At 35.5% G+C, this 21,087-nt stretch overlaps 5 protein-coding genes across 5 annotated transcripts in view; 2 read left to right on the top strand and 3 right to left on the bottom strand.

The window, feature by feature from the left end:
• Cbr-srt-61 overlaps positions 1-1,702 on the bottom strand; it is a gene marked incomplete at both ends in the record, with an annotated part of 4,562 nt that extends 2,860 nt beyond the window's left edge. Inside the window, one exon of the mRNA XM_045241279.1 lies at positions 1,517-1,702. Within this exon, the coding sequence (XP_045093765.1) occupies positions 1,517-1,702 (186 nt within the window). The remainder of the gene's footprint in view (positions 1-1,516) is intronic.
• A 3,895-nt stretch (positions 1,703-5,597) lies between these two features.
• On the bottom strand, positions 5,598-8,887 carry Cbr-srt-62 (the record flags this gene model as incomplete). Its single annotated transcript, XM_002640343.2, has 6 exons — positions 5,598-5,724; positions 5,771-5,868; positions 7,004-7,339; positions 7,385-7,516; positions 7,574-7,723; positions 8,762-8,887. 6 exons carry the CDS (start codon positions 8,885-8,887, stop codon positions 5,598-5,600), a joined length of 969 nt encoding a protein of 322 aa, XP_002640389.2.
• A 4,313-nt stretch (positions 8,888-13,200) lies between these two features.
• CBG08435 lies at positions 13,201-17,376 on the top strand (the record flags this gene model as incomplete). Its single annotated transcript, XM_002640344.1, is given in 8 exon segments — positions 13,201-13,296; positions 13,839-13,995; positions 15,156-15,251; positions 16,122-16,223; positions 16,275-16,380; positions 16,433-16,495; positions 17,179-17,254; positions 17,257-17,376. Coding segments are annotated over 8 exon segments (816 nt in total), but the record flags the coding sequence as incomplete, so codon positions are not given.
• Positions 17,377-17,482: 106 nt separating this feature from the next.
• Cbr-mop-25.3 lies at positions 17,483-20,320 on the bottom strand (the record flags this gene model as incomplete). Its single annotated transcript, XM_002640345.1, has 5 exons — positions 17,483-17,757; positions 17,806-17,980; positions 18,308-18,646; positions 18,706-19,092; positions 20,018-20,320. 5 exons carry the CDS (start codon positions 20,318-20,320, stop codon positions 17,483-17,485), a joined length of 1,479 nt encoding a protein of 492 aa, XP_002640391.1.
• Positions 20,321-20,598: 278 nt separating this feature from the next.
• Positions 20,599-21,087, top strand: CBG08437 (the record flags this gene model as incomplete). The annotated part of the gene is made up of 3 exons (XM_002640346.1): positions 20,599-20,699; positions 20,743-20,911; positions 20,968-21,087. Coding segments are annotated over 3 exons (390 nt in total), but the record flags the coding sequence as incomplete, so codon positions are not given.

The following is a 21,087-nucleotide window of genomic DNA, read 5'->3' as shown; positions in this document are numbered from 1 at the left end:
TCAAGCGACAGTGATTACGGTTTATTGTACTGTTTTGAATGTTTTATGGCATAATTATTCGGTGAGGATTTTGGAATTCTTCAATAGATATTCACCCTGTCCTTTGAGCTCATTTATCTCGATTGCTATAAAAGATATCAAAAAGTAGTCAGTTGATAAAACGATATTATGATAAACATTTTATTAGTTGACACATTTTAGTTATCTCTTATAAAAACTGAGATAATTGAGCTCAAAATTAATAGTCAGGTTGCCNCCTATACGTTTTATTGAATAGACAATACTGTGAAAGAGAAAAAGACGAGGGGCAGTGTTTTTGCGTTCTCTATGAACTTTTGGACTTCGAGAGGAGGAAATTGCAATTTCTAAGTTTCTGGTAGACCGAAGCTCAGGTAGGAATAAGCGGGTTCGAAGTTTAAAGGCGCATATCTCTCATACCAAATTAACTACAACGTTGCTGTATACTGTAAAAATGACGTTCTAGTCTTGGCTGCTTAATTTCTGAGTTAACTTTATTTCAATAAAAGTTATAAGTTGATCAAAAGTTTGCGGAATTTTCAGTTCAGTTCAAAACCTGCTATGTTTTGGACATCCGTTCAATGTTGGCTGTTTCAATTGAAAAATAAGTAAAACTATTCGAATTTTGGTCGGCACTTTTTTTGTAAATTTTTCTGATTCATCAATTCGAGAAAAGGGATTTAATGTTACAATATACAGTATTACTGTTGTCCGAAAAAATAAGAGAGTATTTTTTGCAGTCTGAATACGGTAGGTACCTCGAAGCGACAAGCCTTTAGCTTTCTACCTGAGCTTCGGTCTACCAGAAACTTAGAAATTGCAATTTCCTCCTCTCGAAGTCCAAAAGTTCATAGAGAACGCAATAACACTGCCCCTCGTCTTCTTCTCTTTCACAGTAAGTACACAAGGATGTATTTCACACCTGTTACTTATATTCCTCGCGTCTCTCCAGCTTTGTGGGATTCCATGGCTTATCCGGTAAAATGGATGTGTATGGATGCAGAAGTCTAAAAGTTTGACTCCACAAAACCTTCCCGTTATTCAGCCATTAGAATAAAACAGTTCTAGTGGTAATCGGCGGGGTAAATAAATGCTATATTGTCGATTTACTTCTTAATATAAGGTAAGTTTCCTGGATGAAATAAACCAGGGAGACGAGTAGATCGAACATCTTTTTAACTTTACTTTTACTTTACTTCGAATAGCTTTCTGTGAAGACGGTGGAGACGGTGGAGACGCAGAGAAATTTTTCGATTAACTGTCTGCGTCTCAACTCCTATTTTTCCTACAACAAAAATAGGTTTTACGTTAATTACTAATTCCAATTTAATTGACTTTTGGCTTCTTTGCAGGCGTAGCCAATGATGTTTGGCGTGGCCAGGTTTAAGCTTACTGTAGGACTGATTGTTTCAATTGCTCTGGCTTCCAGTGTTTGAAACGGTGAGTGACTACTGTATCTTTAAACCATCAAAACCGGAGGTTACTGTACCCAACTCACCGATAAAATCACATAATACGCGACCGCACACGCCAGAGAAAGTGCCATCATAGAAATGCCAATAATCCAATCAGTTTGCACAGTCCGGCCACTTTCGGAAGCCTCTTCTTCTGCTTCGACGGCGATATAAAGGTCCGTGGATGTGGGAAGAAGAATTGAGGATAATGTAGTCCCATCTATGCTCATTCTTCCACATTGTTTTTGTTAGATTGACATTCACTGAAAAAACCGGGGTCAAAATTTGGGTCAAAATTCAAAAATTGAAAAAAGAATGCAGTCAAAAGGAACAACTGAAAAATATCATCCAATTTAAAATAAATTTCCAGTCTAGACCTCCCTGACGTTTTCTCTATAAAAATCCAGGTCATATATTTTCTGGAACCAAAAAAGAGGTGTTATGTTTACTCCACATGAGTGTTGGCAGGTAGTAATCCAGAAATTAAATTATCCAATTTTCCTACCACGAAATTGAGAAAAATGGAGAAATAGGTGTGTGCTGCCGAATGTCGGGGAAATTTGATTTGAGGGCTCATGGGGCCGCCTGTTTTTTGGACGGAGTTAGTCATAGATAGGCGTAGTTTGGTAGCTATTGGTTACAGGGAAATAGGGGCATGAAATGGAAACAATGGCTAACTCCTATTCAAAAAGTTTAGTTTTGATAGGAATTCCAAAAAATTTCGAAAACTTTCACCATGATCTCAGAAATAGAGGAATCTCCAGAAATGTTCGGATTTTTGGGAGTTGTTGAATTTTTTTTTTGGAATTTCAGAGTTTTCCGAATTTACAGAATACTATACATTTTTCGAAGTTTTTCTAATTTTTCGGGTGTTTTTTTTGGAATTTTCTGGGGTTTCAAAGTTTGTTGGATTTTTGGATTTTTTAGAATTTTCGGAAATTTTGGTTTTTTTCCGGAATTATTGCATATTCTGAATTGAATTAAACACGACGAGATTAGTTGATAAAAATAGCAAAATTGAGATACACCTAAAAAATAAACCACTTCGAACTGCGACGTTTCGGAACCAGTCATTTCGAAACTGCGAAATTCGCACGCTGCAATTTTTTTCTTTAATTTAGGACTTTCAATTTCACTTTTTGACCGTGTTTTTCATTCGGTTTCGAAATGACCGGTTTTGAAGTGACTGGTTTTGAACTGACTGGTTTCGAAATAACTGGTTTCGAAATGACTGGTTTCAAAGTGTCACGTAGTTTCGAAATGACCGGTTTCGAAACATCGCGGTTTCGAAGTGACGCGAAGCCCAAATTTTATACAAAAAGAAGAAAAATAGCTGATTATGAGATAAGGAAAAATAACTGATAAGTTATCTGATGCGCTAAAAAAGGAAGTCTAAACTTGACGTAGTCAGAAAATAGAGTGAAACTAAAGAAAAATTGTTCTAGAAATTTACTCAAAGAGCTTACTATATTAAGACCAGTGATTATAGTTTTATCATCAAAAACTAATGTAAACATTCCAATAGAACAATCCCCTCCCCCTGATTCTAACTTTCAGCTAATTTGTCTTAGTTCCTATGAGAGATACTACTAATTTGTCAACAGATAAAATACTTATCATAATGTCACCAATATTTTGTCAGTTGACACATTTTCTATATCTTTGACAGGAACAGAGAAAAACTGTCTCAAAGTTAGAGGATCTTTCTATCACAGGTTTTAAGGTAATCTGTAACTGACGATTATATTTGACGACTTCTGAAATCTTTGAAAACAAAAAAAGGGAATCATTCAATTCAAAAGAAAATTCAGAACATGTTCCTGATGTCTACGATTATTTTATATCAATTTTCTGTTACATTGATTTTCAGACAGGGAAGAAATTCGGAAAATTGACTCACAGTCAGTAAACGAACTTTTTCAATAGACACTTAATTTTGAGAGTCGTCTGGACTTCCAGATCCTGGAATCCCAGAAGTCAATTATAACAAAACGAGAGACCAAAAATTCAAAGTTTGTGAATTGTCAAAATATATAAATTCTGGCATTCTTTTATACTATTTTTTCAACTTTTGATCCAAGAAGACATTACAGAAAAACAAGCCAAATTAATTATTGCAGAAAAACTATTATTTTTTGGAACAGATGATTTTTGGAAGTGAATTTTCCTTCAAAAATCTGAAGTCGTGGGAGAAAAATGAGGAAAATTTACAAGAAATGATGCCGAAAAATTGGGCCGAAAAATATTGGATTTGAGTAGAATGGAGGAAGTAAAAATAACAGAGAAAAGAAGGAGAATGGGTGGGAGGAAAAGGGAGAAGCTTTAATTTAATATTGCGTCAGAATTATGTGTATATCAAACATTTGGGGATGTTTATTTATGGTTGGCATTCTGAGATTCAGAATTCCAGAAAATCAGAATTTCAAAACTTCGAATAATTTTTTAATTTTTGAATTCGAAATTTCGATTTCAGAGTTTCAAAATTTCAGAATATCGAAACATCGGACATTCAGAATTTCAGGATCTCAGAAACGCAGGATTTAAGAATTCTAGAATTTCGAAGTTCAGAATTAAAAATTTTCAGGATTTCCGAATTTTAGAACTCCACCATTCAGTATTTCAAAGTTTCACATTGATTAGACTTTTTAAAAATCATGAATCACAGGATAAGAAACATAACTTGGAAATTTAAAACCTTTGGTTTTTTCCTGAATTTTCGGAAATTCTATAAAAAGCCTTATAATTTATTGAATTGTTTTTTGCATTGTCAGAAGTTTCAATATTTTGCCGGGATTCTCAGAATTGAAATTTCTGGAATTTTGGAAAACTCGGAACTTGGAAGTCCTGGGAAATTCAGATTCTGAGATTCTGAGATTTTGGGTTCTGGGATTGTAAGTTTCTGAAATTTTAAGAATGTGAGGTTATGAGATTCTGAGATTCTAAAAACTCAGAGAATGGAAATTCAAGATCAAAACATAGAAGTCGCGGGAAAACATGACAGGCCTAGATTTAGAAAAAAAAAGTGTTATGACGAAAAAAATTATTTGAATTTTGTTTTTCCTGTTCGAACTACAGTTTTCTCTCAAACCAGGATTTGTGTATTTTTAGATCGGAATTCCTAGAATAAACGAATTTCGGAATTTCTTTAAATTCTGAGATCCTGAGATTCTGAGATTCTGAGATTCAGAGATTCAGAGATTCTGAGATTCTGAAATTCTGCGATTCAGAGATTCAGAGATTCTGAGATTCTGAGATCCTGGGGTTCTTGAAATTTTTCGAATCTCTGAAAATGACTCAATTTCTCAATCTGAAAGTACTTGAAACGTCCTCAAACCCGTTTCAAAAATGACCCAAATTCTCTTATTTCGAACCACAATAGCACTCGAGGAATGGGATGCTCTTTTTGAATGGCTCTCTGATTTTTTGGTTCATTTTTGTTGTAATTGGAGATTTTGGAAAATCCTGAAATGACAAATCTTGTTTTACTGATCAGTGAATAGACAAAATCATTCTCTTATTTTGGGTTGTCTGAAACTTGGATAAAAATGATCAGATTTAGTTGAAACTTAATTTTTCGAATTCAATGGGTCACGAGCTTCAAAATGAGTATAAACACGGCTAGCCGGCTCCGCTCACTTCGACTTTTGAAGTTAAAGGCTCATAGAGGTCTGAAAAATGAATTTCAGGGAAAGTAGGTCATGATTATATTCATTTTGAAGCGTTTGACGTGATAAATGAAATGTTTGAAAATTTTAAAAATTCCGGCGAAAAGTAACCAAGTTACGGTAGTTTTTGTTGTCTAGATAACTGGAAAGATCAAGCTAAAAAATGAAATTTATAAAAATCTTTTAAGAGAAGTTTATCATAATATCAAAGACATTTTATCAGTTGACACATTTTTTTTTCATTAAAAATCAATACCCAAGTTTTTGAAATTGTCACCTAAAAAATTGATAAATCAAACATTATTTCAAAATACCAAAACATATAATTTGGAATTTATGAACACCTAAATTATTACTTTTGAAAAATATTTATTTTTCAAACCTCGCTTAAATTTTAAACCAGTTATAGCAATGAGTACTTTAAGACCAAATTATCTAATCAAAAATTAAAAATAGAAAATTAGTATTTAACAGAAACCATTGTATGATCTGTATGAGTTGCCTTTTCCAATTTTCGATTCTCGAATACTGTAACTGGGCCAAGTGCAGTTCCAGATCGTTTTGTGCCGATTTTGTGGCGAATGGCTCTGAAAAAAGCATGAACATAAAAGTTCAGGCAAATTTTGGACTCACTTATTGACAATAAAATAAATGATAGGATGAACTGCGCTATTGCAAATCCACATGAAATTGAGAGCCGTGTAGCTCCAGAGATGTTGAGGGAGCAGCCACTGAAAAGAATACCAATTTTTTTTCTAAAAATTTATATTCTCCTATGAACCAGAGATGTCAGTACTGACTTTTTCGAGAAACGGAATCCAGAATCCGGAATCCAGAATAAAATAATTTTCTCGGAATCCGGACAAGTAAAAATTTTCCGGAATCCGGAATGAAAAAATCCCGGAATCTGGAATCCGGAATACAGAATTCGAAATTTTGAGGTCTCCGATGGGCATAAGAAATGTGAAAAAAACACACACATTTTGTGCTTTGTTTTTGCATTTTAAATCGCTGAATTTCAAAAACGGCAGAGAATTCATGCAGATTAACACATTTTCTGAAAATTCCGGAATAAAAACTTTTCTCGGAATCTGGACAAATGAAACTTTTCCGGGATCCGGAATGCGGCATCCGGACAAAATTTTTTTTCACGGAATCCGGAATAAGAAATCCGGAATCCGGACATCTCTGGTATAAACATGACTAGGCTCCGTCCACTTTGATTTTTAGCATAGCCTATGCGGCATATGGGTTCCAAAAATGAGTTTCAGGGAAAGTAGGTCATGATTATAGTCATTTTGAAGTTCTCGACGTGAAAAGTGTAATGCTCCAAAATGTTCAAGTTTACGGCAAAAATTAACCGAATTATGGTAGTTTTTGTTATCTAGACATCTGGGTCCTTACAGCGCAAACTACAAAAAGCCAAAATAGAGGGAACTAGGTGGTGTTTGGGCTCATTTTAAAGCTCTCAACACGCTAAACTTGAAAGCTTCGGTTAAAAAGCAAAAAATAGAGGTTTAGAGAAATTAGGGGCCCTAGAGGGGCCGAACTTGTGGGCCCACCGTTGGAGGTGCCGCGCAGCTACCAGCTGCTCTACGGTGGCGCAAGCTGCAGCGGGATCGAAGTGTTTGAATACTGAACACTTTGAGATCAATAATCTCAATATCTATAAGAGATATTAAAAATCTGTCAACAGATGAATTGTTTATCGTTACATCACAAACATTTTATCAGTAGGCACATTTTTGATACGAATTGAAAAAACAGGAAATTGAAAAAAAAAATTTGCCTTAAGTTTAAAGTTAGAGTGGCCTTCTATTGGAGTTTATGGTAATTTCGTGACCGAATCCATTTTGAAATCCTTACCGAATAATTATGCCATAAAACATTCAAAACAGTGCAATAAACCGTAATCACTGTCGCTTGAATCAACACTTTGATCTCTGCATTATAACTTTTCGAGATCAAATATTGTTTCTTGGTCTTCAACAACTTGTTGATAATGAGCATGTAGAAAAACATGGACACAAAAATTCCTCCAATCTCAATACACATTTCCACTTTTTGAACGTATTTTGAGAATAGTAAATCTGTGTCATAATCCCATGAATACCAATCAGGAATATATCGAATTGTGGCCCAAGGGGAAGATAGAGCAAGAACGAATAGAAGCCAGATGAATGAGGCAATTAGGATCCAGATCTGAAAAAAGTGTTTTAACGATAATTAAGCTACCGTAATCCATACCATCCATCTTTTTCCACCAAAAAAGAATAGCTCCAAAGTGTTTGAAGATAATTGAATGAATCGATTAAAGGAGAGAAATATAGTGAGCAATGTGAAAGTCACATAACACGGAGTAGCAATTACACCCATAACCTGAAATCAAAAATTTTTAGGTTGTCAGTCAAAATTGTGGATCAAAATTCAGCTTACTTTCGCCAAACCGGGATGGAAAACTGTCTGGGTTACCGTAAAAATTCCGGTGACGAAATGAGGAAAGCATTGAAAAACGTCGAATACGCCCAAGAAAAACATGAACTTGTAGCTGGCCATTCGGAATAGTTCCTTGTCTTTGTAGATTGTCTAAAAAACGATGTTGTAAAACATTTAATTTTTGTTCGAAAAGTTGCAAAGTTTTAGGTAAGATTTGGGGTCCAAAGTTTTTCAATTTGTCTGGAAATTTCAGATCCTACTAAACAAAGCAATGGCTTTATTTTTGCAATTGACAACTTTTTTGTCAAATTTGATTCTGATGAGTTATGACGTTTGTAACTTCAAAAGGTACCGAAAATTAGTGGTGAGAATATATTTGCTGTAAATGCCCTAACACTATATACATACACTTTGAGCCCAATTATCTCGGTTCCTATGAGAGATATCAAAAATGTGTCAACTGATAAAATATTTATCCTAACATCATCAGTGTTTTATTAGTTGACAAATTTTTGAAATCTCTTCTAAGAACCGAGATAATTAAGTTTGAAGTGTACGCATAATGTGGGCTTCTATTAGAGCATTTACAGTAGATCAACCTAAAATCCGCCTGTCTCGTTTTAATGGAATTTTACAAAAAAGCTGTCAACTAAAAAAACAAAGCTCTATTTTTGTTTAATCTACTCTGAAACTTTCAAACGTATCGAACAATTCTGGACCCCGTTATCAGAACTTCAAAATTGCCTCTTTTCCAGTAAAACTTTTTGTCCGGTGTAGGGGTTTTGGAACCCAATTGTTTAGTCAAATTTAGGACCGGACAACTGATGAAAAATTAAAGAGAGGAAGTCTATTTAATTTCCGCCTTTAGAAAATTTGCAACAATATTTGCTACTTTTCCGCTAGTTTCAAAAGTGTTATAGTTTTTGAAATTTGGCCTGTAATAGAAGGCACCCTAAATTTTGAACCAATTTATCTCGGTTCCTTCAAGAGATATCAAAAAGTAATTAACTGATAAATTGTTTATCATAATATCAAAGACATTTTATCAGTTGACACATTTTTGATAAATCTGACAGGAACTGAGATAATTGAGCTCAAATTAGGCTTGGGTGACTTTTTATTGGAGTGTTTAAGGTAATTGAGCTCCACCTTAGGTGCCATTCTATTACAGGTTTCAAGGTAGCTTACCGATAAAATCAAATAATAGGCGATTGCACATGAAACAGAGACAACCATCATAGCAATTCCAACAATCCAATCGGTTTGGACCGTTCGTCCACTCATTGAAACGGTAGATTCGTCTGGTAGACTCATCATTTTACATTCATAGCTCTGAATCTTAAAAAATGGTTTAAATAACAAAAAAAAAATAAAAGAATAAGCTATAACAAGAAGAAATAACAATTCTCAATAAAAATTTCCAGACTATTCGAAAGGTGAAGTCTGTCTGGAATTCCAGAAAAGACGTCAATTGACTCACTTTTGATACACTTTTCCAGAACTGATTGCCTATTTGTGTACGTGATTACCATACACAAACAAACAATTTGATTCAAAAATCCGAATACGGATTTTTGGAAATTGGATTTTCCCGTTTATGTACATATACACCAATATTTGGTTCGCTTGGCTCCAGAAGAAAATTATATGTATACTAATAGACACTTTACTTTTTCGTTGATTTCTGATTTCTTATCAAAAAACAAGAGAGCTTTTTAATCAGAAAATTGTACAAAAAGTGATTTTCAGAAAGCCGAAAAAAAAATATTATTTTTTTTGACATGAAAATTTGAGGTTTCGTGAAAAAACGGAACACGGAATGGAGAGATTTATAGGAATTCCGGGTTAAAGAATAGAACGTAGGAATCTAAAGATATTATAATTTTAGAATCTTCAAAAATCGAAATCCTAAAGCTTCAGAATTTCAGAATTTTAGAATATTTGAATTTCAGAATCTGTGAATCTCAGAGCATCTTAGAATTTCAAAATTTCAGAATTTCAGAATCTTCCAATCTCAAAGTTTTAGACCAAAAGTTTCAGGCGTTATTCGTTGTATAGACTTATAGTTGTGAAGAGATTTAGAAAGTTTGAGAAAAACGAAGAAATTCAATTTCTGAAAACCTGGTCTTTTTTTTTGAATTTCTGAAGTTTTTGGGATTTTTGGAAGTTTGGGTATCTGAATTTGTTGATTTTTTACAATTAAAAACATTTAGATTTTCATATCAAATGAATTCAGCGTACACCTTCAAAAATTCACAAAATCGACCTCAAAAATTGAATAGAAATCTAACATGGGATAGAAGAATGTTTCAAAGAGTGGGTGGAGCAAAAATACATTTGAATGAACCAGATTAGTCTATGTGAACCTACGTTGAAGAATGGAATCAAAGGAAGAATGAGAGGCTAATGAACTTCAAAAAATGTTGTAAAATATGGGTGTTATTTTGAACTTCCTCAGATATGACTTTTGATAGATTCGATTCGGTGAACCATGAAAAAATTTGATTTTTAGAGTTTCATGACGCAAAAATGTCTGCAAAATTTGGAAATTATGAAAATTTTGATCTAAAAAATTCTATAATTCAGAATTGGTAAAATCTGGATACATTCGGAAAATCGGAAATTCTAAAATTGAGACGTTGAGAAACGGAAATTCAGAAATTCGAAAATTAAAAATTAGGGAAACTGAGAAACTCGTTAAGTTTGGAAAGTTTGAAACTTCGACCCCGAAAATTCTAGAATTTATAAAATCTTGAAATTTTCAGAAATTCTAAAATTCGCAAATAGAGAAAAAATATGAAGTTCTCAGATTTTTCAAATGATTGTTTCTCCCATTGTTTGAGTTTTCAATTCTTTTTTTAATTCTAAGAATTCTCATCTAAAAATACACGAAATTCCGAGTCATTGTGTCAAATTAAGTATACTAGAGAAAACCAAAAATGGACACTAGTCAACAGTCGGAAACTGTGGGAATTTTTTTTTTTCGTCATAATACTCTTTTTTCTGGACACAAAAATCATTTCCTGAGTTTCCCACAATCTTTATACTTCCCACAACTTTTTTATGATTTTATCTTTGTACCCGTGGAGGCAGTATGTACTTCCAGGATCAATTTTTCCCATGGTCCACCTTTTTTGCAAAAAAAATATTTCCTATGAGATAAGAAACTAGAGAAAAAATGTAGTGTAGATATTTCTAGATTATTCTTGTCAGAGACAGGTGGGTGGGTGGATAAGGGGGCGGAGCCTTAAATTAAATTTTTAACAGAATGAGTTCAGGTTGACAGCTCAATTGGCTATTTTCCAGGAAAAATAAGTTCAAGCACGGAGTAAAAGAGCAAAGCATTATGCCATAGTTGAGGTCAACTTTAAAAATTAGGTGGAAGTTTAATTAGATTTTTCTTTGCTTGTTAAGAAAACTGCGAAAAATTAATTGAGGTCAAGTTAGAGTTGTCTACGTCGGATTCGAATATTGGAGAGTTATTAGCTTTGCCATACTTGGCGAAATCCTGAAACATGTTTTTTAACGGTAGCTTGTTTTTTTTCTCACTATCAGATTTTATATAAGCAAACTGGAACCTGAAAATCGTATAGATTTATATCAAATCAGAAGAAAACATTTATTGTAAAAATCGCATTTATTTTGCAGATGGTTACCAGAAGATGTTGGACAGACTGACGCACAGACAGAGATACATTGATTAGTTCTGAAAAGGGAATCTGAAAAACATTTGTTTCGTTTCAGTCATTTTCGTGTCTTTGAAACTTTGGATTCAGAATTTTCAGAAATTCTAGCTTATTCTTCACATCCTTCTACAATATTGGATACCAACAACCGCCAAATGAAGAATCATGTTTCCAATTTCGTTGTGTATTTTTTCATATCAGTGTAAAAATTCAAATTTAAAAGTAGCATCATTTCTCGCATTGTATGTATCTTGACATTTTTTTCTATTGAATAAAAACATTGTGTGAAATTCAATATGATGTTTTAGGAGAGAGTGTGGGGAGTTGATTCCATGTCAAACACTGCTGACTAAATATTGAAATAACCCCCTCTATGTATAGGAAAAAATCTATAAGAATTTCATCCAGCCAGATTGTTTTTGAAAATGTTTTTTTGAACTTTTCCACTTCTATACTGACATTTTGACATCAATTACCGTAAACACTCTATTAGGATGTCAACTGAACCGTCAAAGTTGTGCCCATATATCTCATTTCCTGTAAAAGATATCAGAAAGTTGTCAACTGATAAAATGCTGGTGATATTTTGAAAAACATTTCACCAGTTGACAAAAATTTGATATCTTTGACGGGAACCAAGATAATTGAGGTAGAAGTACACCGGTAACAGTTTGCTAGATTCAAAATGGCGCCTGAAAATTTCCGAATTCGAAAAGGAAGAGCACTTTTATTGTTTCCCTTGAAAATTTGTTCCCAATAAGATTCCACAACAATAGGAGGTTCGAGCCATTTTTTCAGCACCCAAAAATCCACTACTTTTCATTGAAAATATCTGAAAACTCTGGGAGTACACAAGTCTAGAAAAATCTCTGGAAAAGTTTATGTTAAAGAAATAGTTTTGTTTTTCAGATTTCGTTTTTTTTTTCTTAAAAACACTTCACAATTACCCATTCTCTATTGCAAAAGCTATTCATTTGGTCCCAATGAACCCTTAATCTCTTTTTCCATTTCACCAAAATGGTCATTTTCCGGACACCCCTGTCCGCTTCCTTCACTTCTAAATCATTTTGGGGTTCACCACTAGAGACAAATGTATCTTTCAGCAGCAGCCACTCTCCCTCCAAAAATCCACACCATCTGTCCTCATCTTCTTCCGTATTCTGCCATTCTTCTCCCTTCTTCTTCTTTTCCTTCCTCACAAAGCGAGAGATAGGAGAATTAGACAGCTGCGCAGTTCTCTGGAGCGCATTTTCCTTCCCTAGTGTAGTCTATTATTTGTTTCTTTTTCTCTATTTGCCCTCCTGTCAACATCGATTATATCCGCTGCCTTCCTGTTCTTTTTTTTTCTAGTTGAAACAAGAAATAGAGAGATAATTATCACATAATTATCACAACTGACCACCTCACTTTCATTTAATTGGCCGTTCTGAAATGAAAAAGAACTGGTTTCTGCACCGTTTGTGTAAATTATTTATGTTATCAAATATTTGCTCTTTCTCTTGAGAAGAACAAAGAAGGTTCAATAGATAAGAAATGTTCCTTTTATGTTATTTTTTATATTTTTGGAATTTTATTTACTAGAAATTCTTAATTTAAGATAATTTATAATTTCAAAAGCTTTTCTCGAAATTAATCTGATTTTTTAACTAAAAATTAAACATTTAAATTAAAAATTAACACTTTTTAAAGTCGAAAATGAAAATTTGAATTTGATAACATTTTGAAAATTCAACTGTGGTTTGTGAATAAATTTGGATTTTCAGTATTTTTGCTAATGGCCGAACTTCGAACTTCTTGCTTAAATTATGTTGTTGTTTTTGAATTTTGCAATTTACCGTTTTTTTTTCTCAGCTTACCCAATTTCTCTTTTTTGAACTGTTCAGAATTTAAAAAAAAAACATCCTGAAACGTTAAATATTCCAGATCCCCTTCTCTCCCAAAATGGATCTCACAAGTGGTGGTGTCGGTCCCTCCACATCCACAGATGACGTCGCATCTCTTCTGGACAATTCAGACGACATGCAGTTGGTTCGACAGGTTTGTAATAAAGTTCGGCCCCAAACAGTACCGGACAAAACAACGAAGACTAATAGATTAGCCCCTTTTAACTTTGAGCCAATTTATGTCGTTTCCTGTCAAAGATATAAAACATTGTCAACTGATAAAATGTTTGTGATATTATGATAAACATTTTATTAGTTGACTACTTTTTGATATATTTTGAAAGACCCGAGATATACGAGGTCAATGTTGGCGGACGGTATTAGAGTGTTGGTGTATCCTAGTTTAATTTTTTCAGTGAAAAATAAGATACTTTGGAGCCCTGCTCAAAATTTTTCCATAATTCTGAAAATTTCAAATAATACTAATCAAAAATCAAGCTTTATTTTTGTGATTGACAACGTTTAGGCCGAATTCCGTTTTGTTGAGTTACACCGTTAGTAACCAGAAAGTGCCAAAAACTAGCAATGAAAAGAGTTGGTACACTTAAAAAGTCTCTTTACACTGCACGTTTTTCGGATTAGAAAGATTTTTGGATTCCAATTTTGCCATTAACTAATGTCCCATTCATTTTCCAGGCCGTCCTATTTGAGAATGTGGAACTCCTTGCGGACCTTTTCAAAGTGAATCCTTGGGTATGGAATCGAGTGGATCGACACGGAAGAACTCCTCTCATGTTAGCAGCACATAATGGAAAATTGAATAGTTTGAGAACGATTCTCATGTTGAGTCCTAGTGAGTTTTTTTTTTCGAAATTTCGAAGTGTACAAATTGTCCCTCGAAACTCAACCGGAATTGAAGGGCCTCGTGGTTCTGTTAACTTTGATCCAATTTTTCTCGATTCCTGTAAAAGATATCAAAAAAATTGTCAACTGATAAATTGTTCATCATAATATCTGTAATTTTTTGTCACATAGCATTCTTTTATATCTTTCGTAGGAGTCAGGAAAAACTGAAAATGTGTCGGATGTTGTCAGAAAGTTCGCTGAAAAAAATGTTTGGCTCATCATGAGATATTTAAAAAAATCTCAAAAAATATCCAAGAAATGTTAGGGGAGTGATTAGAAATAACTTTTGGGAGGTTAAATCTGAGATAAAAAGATTAGGGGGGAGTTGAGCCAAAAATATTTTTGAATGGTTGTTTTTGAGAAAAAATGTGATAACACCTGAAAATTGATGTTTATGGCTTTAAGAAAAAACCATTTTTCTCTGAAAATTTTCATCTAAAAACGCATTCTAAGATTTTCTGAATCGTTAGAAAAAAGGTGTTGGTTCTTGAAAAATTGCAAATTTCGCTTTTGAAAAAACCCAGATTAATCTGTAAATGACAAAAGAAACGAAAATAACTTATTTTTTGAAAATAATGTATTTTCCTGAAGGTTCTATTTTTCCATAAAAATACTAATTTTCCAGTTTTTCAGTTAATTTTATTGATTCCAATTTTTGAATTCCGGAAAAAATGTCAAAAACTGTTCAATCGTTTTGAAATTGAATTTTCAGAGAAAAAAGGTGGTAAACCGTAAACTACAATTGTTTTTCAATTCGGATATTTTCAGACACCGTATGCTTTGAGCTCAATTATCTCGATTCCTATCAAAGATATCAAAAATTTTACAACTAATAAAATATTGCTGATATTGTGACAAGAATTTTATCAGTTGACAGATTTTCAATATCTATTATAGAACCCGAGATAATTGAGCTCAAAGGTATGGTATCAGTTTATAGGAAAATTTTCAGCATTAACTGATTTTTAACTGATTTCTCAAACATCCCAAGAGGTTGTTTTGAACTGAAAACAAAACAATTTATTTTGGTAGTACTGTAGTTGTGCTGACAAAAAATTACTTACCCATATTTACAATTTTAAAAAAAACTAATTAACTTTTTTTCAGAATCGCTAAACCTAACCAACGAGCGTGGGAAAACCGCACTGCACATGGCAGCCGAGTCGGGAGAGATTTCAACGGTCATGGAGTTGGTGGAAATTGGTGAGTGGTTGAAATTTAAATATATGCAAGTTTGCTCTATTGTCAATCTGAAAAATAGGGATACAACATCTACCGTAAGACCTGTAATAGACGGGCTTTTTAAAGGTGGGGGGACAGGAGATTTTACGGGGGATTTTTGGGGCCAGGGTATGCATTCTACCGTAACGGTGTACAACGCTTAATGTCACTCTGCGTACAGCTGTCGCCCTCGCCTTTATGTATTCAATCGGGCAGCGGCTTTCTCTTTGCACGCGTAGCTCAGTCGGTAGCGGCGCCGCACTTTCATCACTCGCCTCGACAAGTTCAACTCCTCGAGGAGCATATTTGAACGGAATTTCGACAACATTATTTTTCTCATGTCCCCCCACCTTTAACTTTTAACTTTGAGCTCAATTATCTCGGTTCCTGTAGAAGATATCAAAACTTTGTCAACTGATAAAATGTTACTGATTTTATGATAAACATTTTGTCAGTTGATTACTTTTTGATATCAACACACAGGAGTTGAGATAAGTGAGCTCGAAGTGTGCAAGTATGGTCGTGACGCAATCAGCCGACACCGCGCGGCGCCGACCAACCCGCATACAGTTTAAGCTCAATTATCTGGGTTCCTCTGTGAGGTATTGAAATTCTGTAAACTGATAAAATGTTTTTCATTTTATGGCAAATATTTTATCAGTGGACCACTTTTTGATATCTTTTACAGCAATCAAGATATATGGGCTCTAACTAAATAGTGTGAAAGCCCTTCTATTAAAGGGTGTACGGTTGTACGGTGGTGTAAATAAGAGATCAAACTTCTAAAACTTGCTCCACTGCAAATCCTCAACCCAAAAAAATAATTTATCAATAGAGCGCACTTTCTTCCAGGCTCCGACCCGATGAAGTCCGATACCGAAGGTCATTGTGCATTGGAACTGGCTCAAATGGCTGGTCACAATGAGGTGGCTGCGAAGTTGATTGATGCGATACGTAAGACAATTTTGAGGGAAAAAACTCAATTGCGAATTTTTGAATTTTCAGAAAAAGAGAGCGAAGACCTAAACGATGCTCATATCATGCTAATAAGCGCATGTATATCAGGAAGCGCCGATGTGGTAAATGAGATTTTAAGGAAGAATATGGAGAAGTGCGTTTTTTAGAATTTATGGAATTTTCAGAAAAATGAAAAAAAAATTTAGAAAACAAAATCGAGAAATCATATTCAACGGGCGGACCGAAGAAGATGAGACGGCACTTTTGATGTGAGTTTTTTCCTTCGAAATTTTGAAAATTGAGATTTAATAGAACATTTTTTTGTGTATTTTGTCGGAAAAATATCTAGAAACTAGTGTAAAACGATCAAAAAATACCTGAAAATCCCAAAAAATCCCATCAAATCCAACTTTCTGGCCATTTTCCCAAAAATTGTCCGAATGGCGCAGTATGATTTTTTTCCAAAAACCTACCAATCTCAAGACCCGGGTTCGAACCCCGCTGGTGCAAATTTTTTTGCTGTTTTTTAGAACTTTTCATGCTTAAAACCCCGAAAAATATAAATTTTCAAACTAATTTTTATCATACTTGTAACGGGCCGGGCCGGGCTTTTTCTCGAATTTCGGAGGCCCGGTTCGGCAAGTTTTGTTTTGAACAACAAGTTTTGAAAATTTCAAAAAACACATAAGGGGGGACCCTTATGTGATTTTTTTCGATCAAAAAATTTTTTTCGAGTTTTTTTTTATTTTTTGATCAAACAGACAAACAATCCAAAACGCACAAAAAAATATAGAAAATTGTATTGAGAGCTCAAAATTCGGTTCAAAATGACAAATTTTTTGCTACCGGGCCTTCCGGGCCGGGCCTTGAAATTTTTCTCAGGCACGTCCCGGCCCGGGCCCGGAATTTTACAAGTATGATTTTTATGAGAAAAAAGAATCCCCCTAAGAAGTGGGCGGAGTCAGAGGGCGGAGCCTGAAATACAAGTTAAAGTTGTTTGTTTCAGCGCCTGCACCAACGGCCACATTGAAATCGTCCGGCATCTCCTTCAATTCGAAGAACATCTTCTGACCAGCCACACGACACGAGATACAGTAATCCATGCGGCAGTTTCGAGTCAGAATGTGGAAGTGTTGCAGTTGTGTTTAGAGGTTAGTAGGTTCATTTTACAAATGGAGATCAAAAACAAAATAGTACAAATAAGGTCTTATATAAGGCACAACTAGAAAATGTTAAAAATATAAAAAATAAGTAATTTAACGGGATGAGTCTTCTGGAGGGAATCGAACATTCTGATAACTGGTGGTTCTTGGAGACGGTTCTGGTCCCGTTGGCGGTCTTGGAGACTGAGATCTGCTTCTCGGCGACCCCTTGACATTTCGAGTCTCTCCAAATCGAATTCCAGCACGAGAAGAGCTGACACGTGGCAAACGACGATTGTAGACGAAGCTGGATTGACGAGGACTCGTGGGAAGAAGATTGTTTCGCGGGAAGAGTGGAATCTCGTTTTGCACCAGCTCCAGGGTGTGCTCTGGAAGGAATTTGGAATTTTTGACAGTCAAAAATGTTGTCCCCGTACCTCTTCTCATCTTCAACTTTATACTCCTCATCTTCAGAGTATCTTGTGCGGTAGGCTCGTGAGCCGGCTCCTCTTCATTCCAGTTCACTAAATAGGTGATCGTTTCGTCGAATAGCTCATCGAGCGCCTGGTTTTCGTCTTTTGGATTCGGCGCGTTTTGTCGACAGTATTCGAGCTGAAAATCAGTTTTTAGAAGTACCGTAAAACCTGTATTAGAAGGACCGGCCCTTTTATTGTTCCAAGGTACCCCCCCCCCGGAGGGCCCTTCTATTACAGGGGACTCTTCTGTTTTTCCAATCCCTCTCGGAGGGCCCTTGTATTAAAGAGGCCCTTCTAATACAGTTTTTACGGTATCAAAAGTTCGTCAACTGATAAAACGTTTTTCATTATGTCATCAACAACATTCTATCAATTGACGCATTTTTGATATCTTGCATGGGAATTGAGATAATTGAGCTCGAAGAGGTGCCCTTCTATTGGAGGTTTTGAATAAAAATCTTACCAAAAGCTTTCGATTTATGGAAATCAGTTTATGGATTGGCGGAGCGTTACACGGATTCTGCACGAAGATATTCAGAAGACCGACGGCTTCAAGACAGACAGTTTTGTGAATGCTTTGAAGATGCAAAAATACATATTTTATGAGACTAGGATCGGCCATCCATTGACGACGGACTTCAGCCATGTATCGATTCGAAAATATATCTCGAACGAATCGCAAAGATTTGGTTTGAATAAAAAAGTTGTTCGCTGCGATGAGCCAGTGGAAACTTTGGGAGAATCGACTCAGGTTGTTATAGAAGAAATATTGAGAAGCTTCGTGATTCTGGGAGAAGATTATCTGGAAAAAATAAGAGTTCTTAATAAATTCTTTGAATCCCCCTCCCTTCCCAAACCTACCTCAAATGTTTCAAAAATCTCCGCCAAAATATGGAATCCTCTATAAGTATGAGTGTTGAACAGTCGATCAAAAATCGCCCAGACGCAACCTTCGAACTTCTGCTTCACCTCATTTGAATCTGTTCCTTTGTCTTTTAACATGAACATCAGACACGCGTCGTCTTCGGCGAATATTCGGATGATGTCATTGTACAGACCGATACTGTCCGAGCCGGCATAACCTTCGTGGACGATGTGGAGCATTATGAAGCGACATTCGTAGAGGACGTCCTGGAATTTTTGGCTGGGACGGGCTTGTCTTGGATTGGGTACGAGAGAACCTTCGGCGTCAGCTAGAAAATCGTTTGATGTCCATGTTCGGATGAAGATTAGAAGATCGCGGATTTTCTGTGAAAAAAACTTTTTTCGGTAAAATATGGGGTTGAAGGATCTGGGGGTCCTAGCCATCTTATAATTTAAACTTAAACGATTTTTTCGGTTAAAAATGACCCGATTCGGATGGAAACCGGCAATATATGAATTTTCAACATTGCTCAGCACTAATTTTTTGGCCAAACCAACTCATTTTCGGGTCAAAAGAGGCAAAACTTCTCCGATTGCTCAGCCCTTTATGTAATTTTTTATAAAAAATGGAGCATATTTGAGCATTTTTGGATGGAAATGCCTAAATTTTTGTGATTTGGGTCATTTCGACTCGAATTTCCGAGAGAGAAAAAAAAAATGCTTCGATTTTTGCAAAATCTTTAAAGGAGGCGAGACAGCAAAAATTTCGGGGGACAGTTCGGGGGACGAAATCGCGCCGCGCTTATGTAGACCATCGGTCGTCAGGCGCCTTCGCGCCCCCGTAGCTCAGCCGGTAGCGGCGCTCTACCCCTGAGCTGCCTGTCATGAGTTCAACACCTCATGGGGGTTCTCTATGCAAAATATCAGGAAAACTTTTTTTTGGTGTCTGGCCTCCTTTAAACCTTTTTAGGGTTTTCAGCTATTTTCGAAAAAATCTTTTTCGATTTTTCCAAATTTTTTGTCTGAAATTTGATGGAAGATTACTGTAGACTACTGTAGAAAATCTTGTAGTTTGTAGTTTTTATCTGCATTTTGACGTGATTGTGTTGGCAAACAACTACAAAAGAAAATTAGGTTTCTACCGTAATCTACAGTAATCAAATACCGTTCCATAAAATTTCAGACAAAAAAATCGGAAAAATCGAACAAGAATCTTTGTTTAGAGCTAATTTCATAGCTACTGGGAGTCAAACTTTGTAGTTTGAATTCGAAATTGAATGAGTTTTTGTTCAAAAATCTCAAAACTCACCCTCTTAGTTTCCACCTGAACTCCATCAAAAACCATCAACAAATTCTTGACAACACCCGGATGATTCAAAAACTCCTCTGCCAATTCATACTTTTTCTGTGGTGCCGTCGCGTGTGTCACACTGAAAACACTCTCCCAAATCACATCGATTTGTTTCGAAATTTCGGTCAATGGAAATCTTTCGTTGCGGTCTTTCAGCACTTCGAACACTTTTTCCAGTTTTTTGACCGCTTGCTCCGCCGTCTCTCCTACAGCGTTGATCATTGGATTCGCGATTTGGGTTCGTCGTCGAAGGCACAACATTTTCTGGAAAACATTCATTTCTAGATACTGTAATCATTCTAATAAAAGGCATACTAGAATTTTGAGCTCAATCATTGGGGCTTCTTCGAAAGATATTGAACTTTTATCAAGTGATAAATTGATTATCATAATGCCACCAATACTTTATCAGTGGACAATTTGTCCATATCTTTGACAGCTACAGAGACAAAATGCCTCAAAATTAAAATTAAAGGGCTCTTCTACTACAGGTTTTCAAGTACTTTTCTGAAATTTCTAGCCACAACCTTATTCACTTTTTTTTCCAGAGATTCCCCCAACTCATCGCCGCTACGAACAACGAAGGATCCACTTGCTTACACTGGGCCGCCCGTTGTGGATCGTCTGAATGCGTTTCTACGTAATACAACAATAATAAGCTCAAAAAAAGGCCGAATTTTCAGAATTCTCAACTTCCCATTCCCATCAGAATATTTGATGGAAATCGATACCGTTGGTGCTCCAGCCTACAAGCTTGCCCTAGATGTGAACGAGGTGGATGGAGAGTGTCGAACTGCAATGTATCTGGCAGTGGCCGAGGGACATTTAGAAGTCGTTCAGGCTATGACGGAGGTACACATCCTTATAAGGGTACACTAGGACGCCAAAATCAAATTAATTCTTTTCAGTTCAAATGCACGTCCATAGACGGCAAACGCCGTTGCCCCTTCCAACTCGACGTCTACTGTACACGTGGCAGAACTCCATTCATGTTGGCTGCCTTCAACCACAATCTTCCACTAATGACT

The sequence above is a fragment of the Caenorhabditis briggsae genome, assembly GCF_000004555.2.
Source record: "Caenorhabditis briggsae complete genome, chrI, whole genome shotgun sequence".
Lineage (NCBI taxonomy): Eukaryota > Metazoa > Nematoda > Chromadorea > Rhabditida > Rhabditidae > Caenorhabditis > Caenorhabditis briggsae.
This window is presented reverse-complemented; position numbering and strand designations above follow the sequence as displayed.